We start from the raw sequence: 16,792 nt of genomic DNA, 5'->3' as shown, positions 1-16,792 counted from the left end.
GAATATGTGAGAAAAGGGAGAGTGGGAAAAATGGAGAAACATTGAGGAAGGGGAAGATGGGAGGGGGGGGATAGAGAAAGAGATAAGCCATTAGGATCATATACAACTTGCAAGGAATAGGAGGATGAAGTGGATGACCCACAACCACTTGGATCATCAGGGCTGGAACGCCAACCCATTGACAAGCGATGCCGTCGTTCTTCTGACCGATAGATGGAAGGATAGAAAGAAATGATTGAATTCTTAGCAGTTCACCTTCTTGTGACTTGATAACACTTTCTTTGGCTAATTTTCTGCTGACTCGGCGCCTTCAGAGAATAATTACTTGGCAAGAAGGTGCTCCGCTAGTGTCTTAAGATTGTTTCCATTACCGCGTGTGTGTGTGTAATTACCTAAGTGTAGTTACAGGATGAGAGGTACGCTCGAGGTGTCCCGTCTTCCCAGCACTCTTTGTCATATAACGCTTTGAAACTACTGACGGTTTTGGCCTCCACCACCTTCTCCCCTAACTTGTTCCAACCGTCAACCACTCTGTTTTGTGTGTGTACTCGCCTAATTGTACTCACCTAATTGTGCTTGCGGGGGTTGAGCTTTGTCTCTTTCGCCTCTCAACTGTCAATCAACTGGTGTACAGATTCCTGAGCCTACTGGGCTCTATCATATCTACAATTGAAACTGTGTATGGAGTCAGCCTCCACCACATCACTGCCTAATGCATTCCATTAATTAACTACTCTGACACTGAAAAAAATCTTTCTAACGTCTCTGTGGCTCATCTGGGTACTAAGTTTCCACCTGTGTCCCCTTGTTCGTGTCCCACCCGTGCTGAAGAGTTTGTCTTTGTGTGTGTGTGTGTGTGTGTGTGTGTGTGTGGGAGCGTGCGTTTGCTCTTTACTCTTCCAATCCTTATCCATTCTTGCCCATTCTTCTCTTCAAATTAACCGGAAACTGACGTCAGATTCCAATTCCAGATATTAATCCCATTCCAAGACAATTTGGACTCGTGGCCAAACACCGCTGCCACTTCCACTTTCCAGAATCAACCTGTCCTCTTATAAATTACGTCGCTGTTCACTCGAAGGCGCTACGGCAAAAAAAGCCCCTAATTTGAAAATAAAAAATAATTGGAAATAAATTTTTAAAATATGTTTTTCAAAACAGCAAATTAACCGTCCTCTGGTAGATTTAGGAGAGCAAGAAGGTTTCAAAACTTAATGAAAACCGTTAATTGAAAGTTTCCTCTCCTAACCTAATTCAGACTAAGCCAGAGGACCCAAAACAGAAAACGGGACAGTGTTATACTCAAATTCTATGTCAGTTGGAATATAACCAATCACAGGCAAGTAGGCCTCTGACGTCATGCCAGACAGAGGAGCATCAGCCATGCTCCCAGCAGCCTCAGTTCTCCTCACAGACTCAGAGTAGGTGGACCTCGTCACTTTCGTGAGCCGAGTTCATTTTGAATGACGTCGATTTTGGAGTTGATAAGAGGCCGGGTTGCCTCCTTGTCAGAAGCAAATTCTTAAGCATTTTTTTATGTTGTGAAACAGACCTGGTCAGAGACCCCGGGCCGGTGGGAGAGTGATCCCCGGAACTATCACAAGGTGGTGTATTTTACGCAACTGTTAATTTATATCGTTTAAAAAAGGTCAACAACTACAACCAGACTTAAGAGCAGTAACTGATGCAGTGACTGCTGCAGTCACTGCAGCAGTCACTACAACAGTCACTGCAGCAGTCACTGCAACAGTCACTGCAGCAGTCACTGCAACACTCACTGCAGCAGTCACTGCAGCAGTCACTGCAACAGTCACTGCAACAGTCACTGCAGCAGTCACTGCAACAGTCACTGCAACAGTCACTGCAACAGTCACTGCAACAGTCACTACAACAGTCACTGCAGCAGTCACTACAACAGTCACTGCAGCAGTCACTGCAACAGTCACTGCAGCAGTCACTGCAGCAGTCACTGCATCAGTCACTACAACAGTCACTGCAACAGTCACTGTAGCAGTCACTACAGCAGTCACCGCAACAGTCACTGCAGCAGTCACTGCAGCAGTCACTGCAGCAGTCACTGCAGCTGTCACTACAACAGTCACTGCAACAGTCACTGCAGCAGTCACTGCAGCAGTCACTGCAACAGTCACTGCAGCAGTCACTGCAGCAGTCACTGCAACAGTCACTGCAGCAGTCACTGCAACACTCACTGCAGCAGTCACTGCAGCAGTCACTGCAACAGTCACTGCAACAGTCACTGCAGCAGTCACTGCAACAGTCACTGCAACAGTCACTGCAACAGTCACTGCAACAGTCACTACAACAGTCACTGCAGCAGTCACTACAACAGTCACTGCAGCAGTCACTGCAACAGTCACTGCAGCAGTCACTGCAGCAGTCACTGCATCAGTCACTACAACAGTCACTGCAACAGTCACTGTAGCAGTCACTACAGCAGTCACCGCAACAGTCACTGCAGCAGTCACTGCAGCAGTCACTGCAGCTGTCACTACAACAGTCACTGCAACAGTCACTGCAGCAGTCACTGCAGCAGTCACTGCAACAGTCACTGCAGCAGTCACTGCAGCAGTCACTGCAACAGTCACTGCAGCAGTCACTGCATCAGTCACTACAACAGTCACTGCAACAGTCACTGCAGCAGTCACTGCAACAGTCACTGCAACAGTCACTGCAGCAGTCACTGCAACAGTCACTGCAACAGTCACTACAGCAGTCACTACAGCAGTCACTGCAACAGTCACTGCAGCAGTCACTGCAACAGTCACTGCAACAGTCACTGCAGCAGTCACTGCAACAGTCACTGCAACAGTCACTGCAGCAGTCACTGCAGCAGTCACTGCAACAGTCACTGCAACAGTCACTGCAACAATCACAACATCAGCCTTGATTAAACAGTAGACGAACTCCAGCTAAACCGCCGATTAACCGGGACCGTGTTATAGCTTCATGTACATCCGGCCGCATGAAAACGGCCGGATACACGAGGTGGCCGGATTCTTGAGCTAATACATAGAAGCCGGATTCGATAAAGAGGTATCGGAAACGTGTTTAATTTCAAAAAAATACAGCCGGATACGACGTTTAGTGTGCGGCAGAGAGTCGGATACACGAGTAAGTATATTTAAAGTTATCCGAATACGGGGGGGGGGGGTAATTAATACAAGCCGGATGAGTATTTTAGATCGTGGGAAAGGAAGAAAAGTGGCCGGATACGAGGGATGGTCGGATCCGGAAGCCTACAGCTTGAACAAAGGGGGGGAGGGATGTTCGTGTGAAACATCCGGATTGAATATAGCAGTACGGATTAAAACGATTGTCTGACTAGAAATGTTGAACCCGGAAATGGGGAGAGAGATAAAGACAGTTTTTGAGCCAGTTGACGTGGTTATACACATAGGGAGCTGTACACCTTGAGTACACCTGGAGTTTACCTATAGTACACCTGGAGTACACCTAGAGTACACCTATAGTACACCTGGAGTACACACCGACTGGCTACAGCCCGAAGGCCAAAGTACAGAACAACTGCTCCAAGAATTCATAGCAGAAGTCTTCATCTTTAAACATTTAAATCATTAAACTCAATAAAAACTGAACAGGTCATTCGTGAAGAGTAAACATAGATAAAGAAGAACGAGAATAAAGAATAAACTAAAGCAAAACTAACAAAGATTAAAGGGGAAACAGGAAAGAGAACTAAACAGGTGTTTCTTTAGTGTCTACACTCCATTCTTTGACAAGTTTCTAAGGGCAAGGTCGGAAATGCTTTCTCCGGTTGTAATTACTGCCGCGCGAACCTCCCGGACCACACAAACACGACCGTAGTTCATAGCGAACGGCCTCGTCAATCCTCCTCACTAACAAGCGGTAACAAGGCCCTTGCAAGTTTACCTCGGATTTATCGCACTTAACCGTGCCCTCTTTGTCCGGATAAGGAGGTCGTGATTGCGGTGGCTTACGGTGCGCTTTCGACCCCTCCTCCCTTCCCCCCGGAGCCCACACCCCCCCCCCCCGAACCCATAACCCCCCCGAGACCCAACCCCCCCCCCCCCAAACCGCTAAATCCCCCCCTTCCCTTCTCTTGTGAAGTCGGTTTCAGACGTGTTACCGAAAATAGCGAACCACGAGGCGGGTTCGTTACCCAAGTAGTCTCACGAGGTAATCACACTACGGTAATTATAGGCCTGGCTCGCCTGCAGTTAGTCTCTGGGGGTAGTTTATCCACGATGGATCGCTCATGGGGGGAGGGAGGGGGGGTGATGGTATTCATAAAGTGATATTTATTATCTAGGTTCGTATAATTCAGTTAGCAGGGAGGGTGGGCCGACCGGCCGGCCGGTACCACTTCCGCTAGGTCATTATACCAGTCCGGTTGTGTCCGGATGAACGAGGGTGAGAGGATACGTGGTATCCGGAAACCACCATGATATGCGAAACTGCAAAAAAAAAAAAATGATGTGCCCAAACGGGTTAGCTCCTATATATATGTTTATATCATTCAGATTCATTTATATATGTGTGTAACCTACGCTTGAAACAATCCAGTGATCCCGCGTGTATTATAATACCCGGTAATTTGTTCCGTGAACAAAAACAAACTTAAGTCAAACCAGTTTTTACCCAGGATCCTGCTCTCCCCCCCCCACACTACACTCCCAGAGGTGGCCCCCCCCACACACTACACCCCCAGAGGTGGCCCCCCCCCACACACTACACCCCCAGAGATGGCCCCCCCACACACTACACCCCCAGAGATGGCCCCCCCACACACTACACCCCCAGAGGTGGTCCTCCCCCCCACAACACTCCCCAGAGGTGGTCACCCCCCCCCCCCCACACCCCCAGAGATGGCCCAGAGCAGCGGTGACAGATGCGGGTGGTTGCTGGCGGCCTCCCAGACCATCGCTAAGATTACGACCATTAATCAGGCAGTCATGGGTGGCCTTGACGCCAAGATTGTGGTCATCGTGTCTGCTATCCTACCTAGATAGCAAGAAAGCTATAGTCAGGCGGCCAGTGACCTCGTTAGGTCGCTATATCTAGCTAGCAATTAAGCTTCCTAGTTCGACAATTGTTTTTGTTCAAAGCTTTGTGCAGCTTCGATAAGCTCTATGTTAGCTAAGTTCTAAGTTCTAAGTAAGTTATGCTGGTCTTGGTGGTTTCACCCTATTATACCTACACATTGATTGACCCCAAATAGGCTCAGGAACCTGTACACCAGTTGAGAGGCGGGACCAAAGAGCCGAAGCACAACCCCCGCAAGCACAACTAGGTGAGTACACAGGACAAGCAAGCAAGGCAAGAATAAATAAAAAAAAAAAAAAAAATATATATATATATATATATATATATATATATATATATATATATATATATATATATATATATATATATATATATATATATATATATATATATATAACCTAACTCCCATATCTAATCCTAAATCGTATCAAACCCTCATTCACCACTCCTTCCTCTAATCCACCCTCCCATCCCTGCCCAATCCCCCCTTCCAATCCCCCTTCCAATCCCCCCCAATACACCAAAGAGCATCAATCCGGATATCACATGCCGGATGCCCGGGATACGAGCATTAAGGATTATCGCGAACGATTATATCCACGTGACGCTTCAGGGGGGGAAAATATCCAGTTAATTCCCAAACTCATTACTGGATAGATGGAGCCACCTGTCAACACGCAGATTAATGTTGTGTTGATAGGGTTGGGTGGTGGTGTGTGGGGGGTGGGGGGAAGGTGTAGGGGGGTGGTAGGTAAGGTAGGGGTAGGGGGTGATGGGGGTGGTATAGGGGAGGGGTAGGGGGGAGGTGGAGGTGGTAGGGGAGGGTAGGGGGTGGTAGGGGAGGGGTAGGGGATGATGGGGGTGGTAAGGGAGGGGTAGGGGGGTGATGGGGGTGGTATAGGGGAGGGGTTGGGGGTGATGGAGGTGGTAGGGGAGGGGTAGGGGGGTGATGGGGGTGGTAGGGGAGGGGTAGGGGGGTGGTGGAGGTGGTAGGGGAGGGTAGGAGGTGGTAGGGGAGGGGTAGGAGATGATGGGGGTGGTAAGGGAGGGGTAGGGGGTGATAGGGGGGGTATAGGGGAGGGGTTGGGGGTGATGGAGGTGGTAGGGGAGGGGTAGGGGGGTGATGGGGGTGGTAGGGGAGGGGTAGGGGGGTGGTGGAGGTGGTAGGGGAGGGGTAGGGGGGTGGTGGAGGTGGTAGGGGAGGGGTAGGGTGGTGGTGGTGGTGTGGGGGGGGTTGTAGGGGGGTGGTACGGGAGGGGTAGGGGGTGATGGAGGTGGTAGGGGAGGAGTAGGGGTGGTAGGGGAGGAGTAGGGGTGGTAGGGGAGGAGTAGGGGGTGATAAGGGTGGTATAGGGGGTGATGGGGGTGGTAGGGGAGGGGTAGGGGGTGATAAGGGTGGTAGGGGAGGGGTAGGGGTGGTAGGGGTGGTAAGTGAGGGGTAGGGGGTTATGGGGGTGGTATAGGGGAGAGGTTGGGGGGTGATGGAGGTGGTAGGGGAGGGGTAGGGGGGTGATGGGGGTGGTAGGGGAGGGGTAGTGGGGTGATGGGGGTGGTAGGAGAGGGGTAGGGGGTGATAGGGGAGGGGGAGGGGGTGATGGGGGTGGTAGGGGAGGGGTAGGGGGGTGATGTAGGTGGTAGGGGAGGGGTAGTGGGGTGATGGGGGTGGTAGGAGAGGGGTAGGGGGTGATAGGGGAGGGGTAGGGGGTGATGGGGGTGGTATAGGGGAGGGGTAGGGGGTGGTGGAGGTGGTAGGGGAGGGGTAGGGGGGGTGATGGAGGTGGCAGGGAAGGGGTAGGAAGGTGATGGAGGTGGTAGGGGAGGGGTAGGGGGTGATGGGGGTGGTAGGAGAGGGGTAGGGGGTGATAGGGGAGGGGTAGGGGGTGATGGGGGTGGCAGAGGAGGGGTAAGGGGTGATGGGGGTGGTATAGGGGAGGGGTAGGGGGGGATGGGGGTGGTAGGGGAGGGGTAGGGGTGATGGAGGTGGTAGGGGAGGGGTAGGGGGTGATGGGGGTGGTATAGGGGAGGGGTAGGGGGTGATGGAGGTGGTAGGGACTAGTGAGGTAAGGGGGGTAAGGGGAAGGGAGTGAAGGGTAGTGAGGAACGGGAACAAGACGAGGAGACACAGGTAATGAGGAAGGAGGTACTGTAGAAACAACTTCTCTCAGACTGTCCAAGACATCTTCCCAGACGACGACTTGTCCTGCTCTCAGCAATTCTCAGAAGATGTCTTTCTTGGCGTTATACCATTTTTTTATTTGTTTTTAGAAGTGTGAGATATTGTGGAGGAGTTCTGAGAACAGGCGGGCTGACGGCCTTGCTGAATGAATGAATACTCTCTATGAATGAATACACGCTGTGAATGAATACACGCTTATGAATGAATACACACTATGAATAAATACACGCTGTGAATGAATACACGCTGTCAATGAATATACACTGTGAATGAATACACGCTTATGAATGAATACACACTATGAATGAATACACACTGTGAATGAATACACGCTTATGAATGAATACACACTGTGAATGAATACACACTGTGAATGAATACACACTGTGAATGAATACACACTGTGAATGAATACACACTGTGAATGAATACACACTGTGAATGAATACACACTGTGAATGAATACTCACTATGGATGGGTGTGTGTGTGTGTGTGTATGATAGGTAAGCTTAACTATCTCTCTTGCCGAGCAGCTGAATGCCCTCCTTCGCCTGTATTTCTACTCCATGATGTGGCGCGGGCTGCTGCAGGTGTGGCGCACACACCAGCTGAGGAGCCACACCAGCTGAGGAGCCACACCAGCTGAGGAGCCACACCAGCTGAGGAGCCACACCAGCTGCGGAGCCATACCAGCTGAGGAGCCACACCAGCTGAGGAGCCACACCAGCTGAGGAGCCACACCAGCTGAGGAGCCACACCAGCTGAGGAGCCACACCTACCAGCACCAGCCCATCCTCCTGTTGTGGTTGTACTTACAGTAACGATGAGGACCATAGTACATATACCGACATACAACGAAATCAGAGCGTTGGAATCGGCACTATTGAGTTGGACAAACCTTTAAAATATATTTGCTTTAATTGTGTTGCTTTTGACACGCTAAACTAACCTATCCAAGCCTCCTTAGGCCTAATATACGGTATCTGAGGCCCAGTATAGTACATATATGTGCTGTACAACTAGGAATATTTTTGTTTTAGCTTCATTTATCTGTAAAAGAATTCCTTACTAGTCAGTATGCTACTGTCTTAAAGCTAAGAACGTACGAATTCGTGACTATTGACGACCGTCTCAATAAGTACTGTCTAAATTGGAGGATGGGTTGTTGACTGTCAGGAATGGGGGGGGTAGAGGGGGGGAGGGTCGCTGCAGCAGCGCCCCCCCCTCCAGACCCTTCCCCCCCTTTTCTTCTTTCATCTCTTTCTTCTCTTCTTCCTTCTCCTCCTCTCGCTCTTCCTCCTCATCTTCCTTCTCTATTTTGTCCGGCAAATGAAGATGGATGGGGGAGGGGGGAGGGGGGAGGCCCAGGGGAGACGAGGACCTGGTCCGGATACGAGTTTGGGGAAAGGGAAGGATTAGGGTAGGAGGGATGGAGTAGTGAGAAGGGTAGGAGGGAAGGAGTAGTGGGAAAGGTAGGAGTAGTGGGAAAGGTAGGAGGGTAGGAGTAGTGGGAAGGGTAGAAGGGAAGGAGTAGTGGAAACGGTAGGAGTGGAAGAGATAGGAATGGGAAGGAGAAGAGGAATAGGAATAAAGAAGGGGTGGTGAGGGAAAGGGGGAGGAATAGTAAAGGGAAGGAGTGGTAAGGGTGACATAGGAAAGGGAGGGGAAGGAAGAGTAAGTGTGGCCTAGCTCTTTCTGCCCCCCCCCCCTCGCCTACTAACCGCTACTTTGTCTATTTTGTTCTAGAATTGTATGTCCTAATCTTATCCCTCCTCCCCCTTCAGCGTTTTAAGATCCAGGAGCTAGATTCACGAAGAAGTTACGCAAACACTTACGAACCTGTACATCTTTTCTCAATCTTTGGCGGCTTTGTTTACAATTATTAAACAGTTAATGAGCTCCGAAGCACCAGGAGGCTGTTTATAACAATAACAACAGTTGATTGGGAAGTTTTCATGCTTGTAAACTGTTTAATAAATGTAACCAAAGCCGTCAAACATTGAGGAAAGATGTACACGTTCGTAAGAACTTGCGTAACTGCTTCGTGAATCTGGCCCCCAGTTCCCTAGGTCTGTCCTCGTAGCTCAACTCCTTCAGCTCCGGAACTAGTTTCGTGCCATATATTTTACTTTCTTTAGTTAGGTCTTGTCCTTTTCGTCAAGCGAGGGCTCCTTGTAGGTTACGCAAGCCTGGATCTCGCCGAGAATACGTACATGGGGCCTGGAAAACGTTCCTTTTGTCTAAGTTTCTCAACGATTGTCATCCTCACTTTTCTTATTAAGACGTCTCAATAGCTCGGAGATAGATAGAGCTTCGACCTCACACGCCGCTAGTGGGGGTCTGCGATTCGAGTCTCCTAGAGCCCAGGTGAATGTTGTGGAGCCTAGGTGAATGGGTCGTTATCCTGCTAAGGTGTTATCTTGGCACTGGAGTTGTGTCTGCTCGCTGGGGTCTTAATTCCTGCTATCCGGATGCTGGCATCTGTCTTCCTCCATCATCCTATACTGCTGTACAGGACGCCTCATTCCTGTTCCCTCACTCCTCCTGTTTCCCTCACTCCTCCTGTCCCCTCACTCCTCCTGTCCCCTCACTCCTCCTGTCCCCTTACTCCTCCTGTTCCCTCACTCCTCCTGTTCCCTCACTCCTCCTGTTCCCCTCACTCCCCCTGTTCCCTCACTCCTCCTGTTCTCTCACTTCTCCTGTTCCCTCACTCCTCCTGTTCCCTCACTCCTCCTGTTCCCCTCACTCCTCCTGTTCCCCTCACTCCTCCTGTTCCCCTCACTCCCCCTGTTCCCTCACTCCTCCTGTTCCCTCACTTCTCCTGTTCCCTCACTTCTCCTGTTCCCTCACTTCTCCTGTTCCCCTCATTCCTCCTGTTTCGAGCCTCATAATTCTTTTGCTGTTGGTTATTTGGCTGGGTTAAATTACACAGGAATTAGACATATTCTGCAGAACGCCTATTGGCCCATACGAGGTGGCTCCTATTTATACCCATCCAAACTCAGTATACCCATTCGACTGCTTCAGTGAATCAGTTCGATTGCTCAGTGACTCAGTTCGATTGCTTCAGGGAATCAGTTCAACTGCTTCAGTGAATCAGTTCGACTGCTTCAGTGAATCAGTTCGACTGCTCAGTGAATCAGTTCGACTGCTCAGTGAATCAGTTCGACTGCTCAGTGAATCAGTTCGACTGCTTCAGTGAATCAGTTCGACTTCTCAGTGAATCAGTTCGACTGCTCAGTGAATCAGTTCGACTGCTCAGTGAATCAGTTCGACTGCTCAGTGAATCAGTTCGACTGCTCAGTGAATTAGTTCGATTGCTTCAGTGAATCAGTTCGACTGATTCAGGTGTGCTACACCCCCCCCCCACCTCCACCTCTCTCAGCCCGTCCTCCAAACAAAGACCCAATAGTCCATTCCATCCATCCGCCAAATGAAAATGTTTATGAATGTATATGAATGAAAAACGGTTTACACACGACTCACAACTGATTACGTTCGAACACTTCCGGAACAAGTGCTTCGCTGACGACACTTTTGTTCGAACCACAACGCTGTAAATGCTTCACCCACGTACTACAAATACAAATAATCGTCAACAGAAGTTAAACACTTAATCTAACGTAACCAATGCATAAATATGCACAATATGTTAATTTATAATAATACTAATTTATATGTGAGAAAATTCCTTTTTTTTTTTAATTAATGATTTTTTTATTTTTATTTTGACATGCAAGCATGCAAGTTAAATACAATAAATACAATAAATACAATAAATACAATAAATACAATAAAACAACATAGGAAACATAAAAACTAGAGAAACACAGCATACATCAAGACAAGAACATAACACAAAATAGAAAACAATATAAAACAAGCAAACATTTCAAGCAAATAAGGACAAGAAAACAAAACAGAGTAACATATGAAACAAATAAACAGAAGCACCGGCCGGAAGGACCGACAAACAAAACACATCATGAAGTACAACATGAAATATACCACAATAAAATCATAACATACAACAAGCCATAAATAAAAACAAAAGAAAAACAATACAACAAGCAAGACAGAAAAATAACACACAGGGCAGAGTAACAACACAAAACAAACACATGAACAAGAACACGCACACCAAACCACCGTCCTCGCAACAAACAAAGGGAGAGGCACGAGCTCATAACACAATAGGGCAAACAAACAGCCAGAGGGGCACACAGCACTACATAAAGCAAATAAACAGGACATCAGTGGACATACTTGTCCGGGAACCGGGCCCACGGGAACCACACATGGAACGCCTCCCAAAGCAACCACCGCCAAGGGTCTCGGCCATCCACCGGGGAAGCCATAACATCCGGAACCCTGGCAACAAACACCCGCAAACAGGGGACCCAGATGGTAGTACTGACGAGGCGAGTAGCCGCCATGCGTCCCCACACATAGGGAACCTGCCCACCATGAAAGTTCTCCGGTTTGTCAGACAGCAGTAACTCGGCAATCGTCATCCAGTGACCCGGTGGCATCACAGACGCCGACAACACGTCCTCCAGGGGGCCCAACGTGCATCCTCACAGGAGTGAACTTGACAGAGGGCACCATTACTGGGGCACCCGCGGCCAGGGGCACACCGCCAGACAACGGCAGGTAACCCGGACGGCGCGCATCCTTCTGTAAGGTCACCACCAGGCCACGCCCAGCACCATTATCCATACCATCCCTGGCAGCAGAAGCCACCACCCCCCCCACTGTGGACAGTCCCCTGGTGGAGAAAGAACAGAAGTCACGTCCGAGACACGGGCACCAGCACCAGCAGGCACATGGACCTCCGCCACCACTAACTGCGTAGATATCGATGCATCCGGATCCACGTCAACACCCGAAGACCCACAGTCACTGAAGTCACCAACATCAGCCTAGGCCCTAGGCAGAAGACGAAAGCTGGGAACGTTTGGGCTCCGGCCGGATGCGGACCCAGAAACACAGGCACCACCAGCCGGACGAACCGCCGCCCGACGCAGAACAGCAGCAGCCTCAACCACAAGTGGAACCGGACAGCACACAGCAGGAGGCAGCACCGCCACCCCAGCACCCATCACAGACGGAACACAAGGTGAGGGGCCAGGCGCAGGAGCAGAAGACAAGGAAGAGGCGAGCGCCGACGACTCGCAGAGATCGCCCGTAAGGCCATCGGGAGCAGCGGGGACAGCGACGGGATGAGGGAGAACATCTGACGACACGGCAACACCCAGAGGAGGGTCCTCAACAACCGAAGGAAGGACAGGCGAAGCAGGGGGAGCCGCAGCATCCAACGGGACACTCGCCTCCTTACCCCCCGGAGTCCTCCTCCAGAGGGAGCGGCGGGAAATCCTCTTCCTTGAACATGTTCACGGGAGCAGCCGCAGCCTCAGTGCACCCGGCAGCCTGATGGCCCAACAGGCCACAACGAAAACACGTCCGCGGTTGCCGTGCATAGTACACCCATACGTAGTACCCTAAAGGCCGGACAGAGGATGGAATGTCCGACCTCAGGCACATCCCTAGGGTACGAATGTTGGTCTTCACACCCGCATACTTGCCAGAAGACAGCGTGTGCAACCGCACACTGACGACGGTACCAAACCGCTGGAAGAAACGCCGGAGGAGGGTCTCAAGAAACTCCATGGGGGCCCCATGGACACACATATGTCATGGCACCGCTACGATCCGAAATAGACACAGATTCGGTGCCATCCTGCAACTGCAAGGTACGTCCCTCGTACTGCCAGAGAGAGTCACGGTACACCTCTTCTCCCACAAACTTGATAACCACACGGTGAGCAGTTACCAGCTCACCGTAGATTTCCATGACCGGGATACAGAGCATGTTACACATGACCATCTCCACGACAGGGTATCCCGCACAACCAGTAAACTGCAAACCCACGGAGTTGACCCTCACAACGGGGGGAAGATGGCCACCCATTTCAAAAGCGCCATGTACACACCAGCCAGGAACAGCAGGGAGGGTAGAGACACCCACACCCCTTGCCGACGAAAACGGCAAACACTCCAACCACCGGAGAGGCCAGGCGACACGTCTGCACCTCACGACAGCTAGAGCGCAACTCCAATTAATGAAAATTGATGAATGCGTCTTTGGGGTCGACCGCTGGATGGAATGGACTTGGTCTGAGGATAGTTTGCCCCCCCCCCCCCACCACTCACCTTCTCGACTGCCTCAATGGCCTTAGCTAGAATCCCCCCCTTTCCTCCCCTCTCCCCCATAAACACCAGACAATAGTAGACGACAAAGGCTAGAAAAGGGAGGGGGTGGGGGTGGTTGTGGTGGTGGGGAGGGGTGGGGGTGGTTGTGGTGGTGGGGGGTGGGGTGGGGTGGGGTCTCAGATGTCCTCCCCAGCTAAACCAATACATTACGGAACGCCGAGCGACGCCTCCCATTCAACGGCAAACCGCGGAATGGGACGGTCTCTCTCTCTTATCATTTTTCAATAATTGGATAACGAAGAGGGGGACAAAACGCCCCCCCCCCCCTCCCCCCTCCTCCCCCCCTCCCCCCCACCACTCAAATATAAGAGATGATAGATTTCCCCCTTCCCCCCCCCCCCAGTGTCGTGGCTCGGTGGGTTACTGCTCAACAGACCTGGCAATGTAGTAGACCCGAGGTCGAATCTTCTTTCTTTCTTTAGTTCAGCCTCCGTCCTGGGGTCTATATGTGTGTGCTCTCTCTCTCTCTCTCTCTCTCTCGCTCTCTCTCTCTCTCTCTCTCTCTCTCTCTCTCTCTCTCTCTCTCTCTCTCTCTCTCTCTCTCTCTCTCTCTCTCTCTCTCTGTGCTTGACCGTAAAGTCAGTAGATTAGGGAATATCCCGACTTGGGGAAGGGGGGGGGAGGGAATTATCAGGGGAAAGCGCCAAGCCATTACGACGATATAGCCCTTGGAAGGGGTCAGGATAAGGATTCGAGATGGGACAGGGGGAAAGGAATGGTACCCAACCACTTGGACGGTCGAGGGATTGAACGCCGACCTGCATGAAGCGAGGTGTCGACTCTGGATTCCCGAATGAATGGAAGCGCATGGGTGAGTATAATCGCTAGGTGAATGAGTGAGTGTGAGAAAGAGTTGCAAAAAATGTTACCACTATTCCCCATTCAGTAGCAACACAAAACAAAAAATACTCAAGAATGCGACAAAGAAAAGCAAGAGGAAGCAATCAAAACAATCCCCCCCCCCGCCCCCCCACCTGCCTCCGGAAGCAGCTCCAGAAAGCACAAATAAAAGCCCCGAGCAATAATGGTCCCGACATCATTGATCTTTATTTACATTTTTATTCAACAGACGCTCATAAGAATTTTATCTCGGACTTTAAATTGTATAGAATGTGGGGGGAAAAATAGTTGTTGCTGCTTTCATATTCCGCTACATTTAAGCGCCATTTACGCTACGTTTCCGCTACATTTCACAAACTCCCCGAGGAGACCATTGCTAAACAATTGATCAATACGCTGGTTTTTAGGTCAAAGGTTATCGGCCAGTGTCCGAAAAATGCCACAATCCGGTAGCAACAATGTCGGGTCATCGACTTGTGTCGGAAAATCCGACACCATTTAATATATCATACAGACAGATAATAATTTCTGCTGTATTACCAACAAGTTACCCATAGAAAACGTAACTTGTAGTGGAATTACCGTCTAAAGAAAACGGGATATCATCACCACATACTATTATAATTCACCAGCTATTCTGCTGGGAATTGTTCTTAAATACATTAGTCTTTGGACTTTACCATCATAAAAACATCTTATATAAATTAACTTAATTATCAATATTAAAGTAGAGTAAATGTGACCCTTCTATCACTTTTTGAAATCTGGACAAAGTAAGCCAGGCGTCAGAGTGGAGAAGGAGGGCAGCCATTGTTGTTTATATTGAGACCAGAGGCTCACACGGGAGCAAATTCGGCTCCTGTTAAATTTACTTGGACGTAGTGTTATGGAAACCAAAGGTACCATTTGTCAACACGCTGTCTACAAATTCAAGTTAAGTGTCTATCCGAAACCCGTTTATCATTCATTTATGGCCATTAATGTCAGGATATAGGGTGACCCGGTTAGATCGCGTGGAAGCCTCAAACTAAAGGTAATTAAGCCAGGTCTTCATGTTCCATGTACTGTTTTCTCTGATATACTTGTCATATATAGGATTCTGGCTTCACAGCTAGCGCACTTTGACAGGTCAAGACGAGGAAGGATTTGTGCACCAGTTACTGGGTGATATGGAAGCTACCTCAAAGAGGATAATTTGGTGTCTACACCCTAGTTATACCTGGTGGACTAACCTGCTGTACTATAAGATAAGGAACCTCATCAATGTATGTAGCTATTACTGTAATTTGATTGGCTGCATATATATAAACTAATAAACCCCCCTAATGTGTAGAGGATCGATTTGTGAGATTATGAGATTATTGCAGAAATACAGTCCACTTATCATTATACAAATTGCTATCGAAGTATATAAATTAACGTAAATATAAATTCATATAAATTAAATAAATATAAATCTCACAGGTCGGTTCCCACATTAATTGGTCCTTCGAACCGGATGACGGATTATTTGATCCTATGAACCCACATTTGGTCATCTTAGTACCGGATGAACCAGTTAACCAAACCAGTGGATTCATTGAATATACTAGTGCAGTGTGATTTAAACAAAGGCCAGCAGTCAAGACGGCAGCCTAGCCTCGAGGGAGCTCAGGAGCCTCCCTCAGCCCAGTTCAGCCTTAGTCAGCGGTTTCATGCACACCCACAGAAATTTGGTGGCGTGTTATTTCGTGAAATGACAGCGCTAATATAGAATCCAGCCAAATTAGTGACTGTGTCGCGAGATTGTTCACGGATTTCGTGGTGTTACATTTCGCGAGAGATTATCTACGAATTTTGTGGACTTTATTTCGCGAGGTCACTAATAATATTTAATACTTCTAGATAATATTAGAAGTTTCATAGAGGCTAATTAAGAGGCTATTATCAATAATTGTGTATATTATTTCTCCAAAATAGAGAATTATTTAATATATATTGCACTAGTGATCACAGTATAATATTTACTAATTGCCAACCCACAACAGGGTAGGATATTAACACTGACTAGTTGAACTATTATCGTTCATCCTAGTCCCATTATTACCATAGTCAGTTGTACTATATTGAATAACCTAACACCATTAATGAATGGTGCAGACCCTATTTTGGGTGTAATTTTTATCAACTCGAGTTGAGTTGTGTATATATAATAATTTACTTATGATCATTACACCTTTGAGTGATTAATTAGTGTCTCTACCATCCTAGGGTGATATAGAAGAGCTAACCTAAAGGTACTTCCAGTGACACTGGTTTATCACTCAAATCACTAGTGTGTATGATTGTATATATATAATGTGTATTAATTTTAAGTGCTAACCTCTAGTAGAGGTAGGATTATTGCCTAGTGAGTGCAGAATTAACCCTAGGCTACCATTAGAGCTTGTTCAGTAATATGAGCAGCCCAAGTACAA

At 48.8% G+C, this 16,792-nt stretch overlaps 1 protein-coding gene across 1 annotated transcript; it reads left to right on the top strand.

Annotated features, from left to right (window-relative positions):
• The first annotated feature begins 409 nt into the window (after positions 1–409).
• Positions 410–10,552, top strand: LOC123773825 (streptococcal hemagglutinin-like). The gene is made up of 3 exons (XM_069318871.1): positions 410–416; positions 1,649–2,915; positions 10,324–10,552. Exons 1-3 carry the CDS (start codon positions 410–412, stop codon positions 10,550–10,552), a joined length of 1,503 nt encoding a protein of 500 aa, XP_069174972.1.
• Positions 10,553–16,792: the final 6,240 nt, after the last annotated feature.

This window comes from Procambarus clarkii, chromosome 91 (assembly GCF_040958095.1).
Source record: "Procambarus clarkii isolate CNS0578487 chromosome 91, FALCON_Pclarkii_2.0, whole genome shotgun sequence".
In the NCBI taxonomy this organism is placed as follows: Eukaryota; Metazoa; Arthropoda; class Malacostraca; order Decapoda; family Cambaridae; genus Procambarus; species Procambarus clarkii.
The sequence above is the reverse complement of the archived record's forward strand: the minus strand, read 5'-3'. Positions and strand labels throughout refer to the sequence as shown.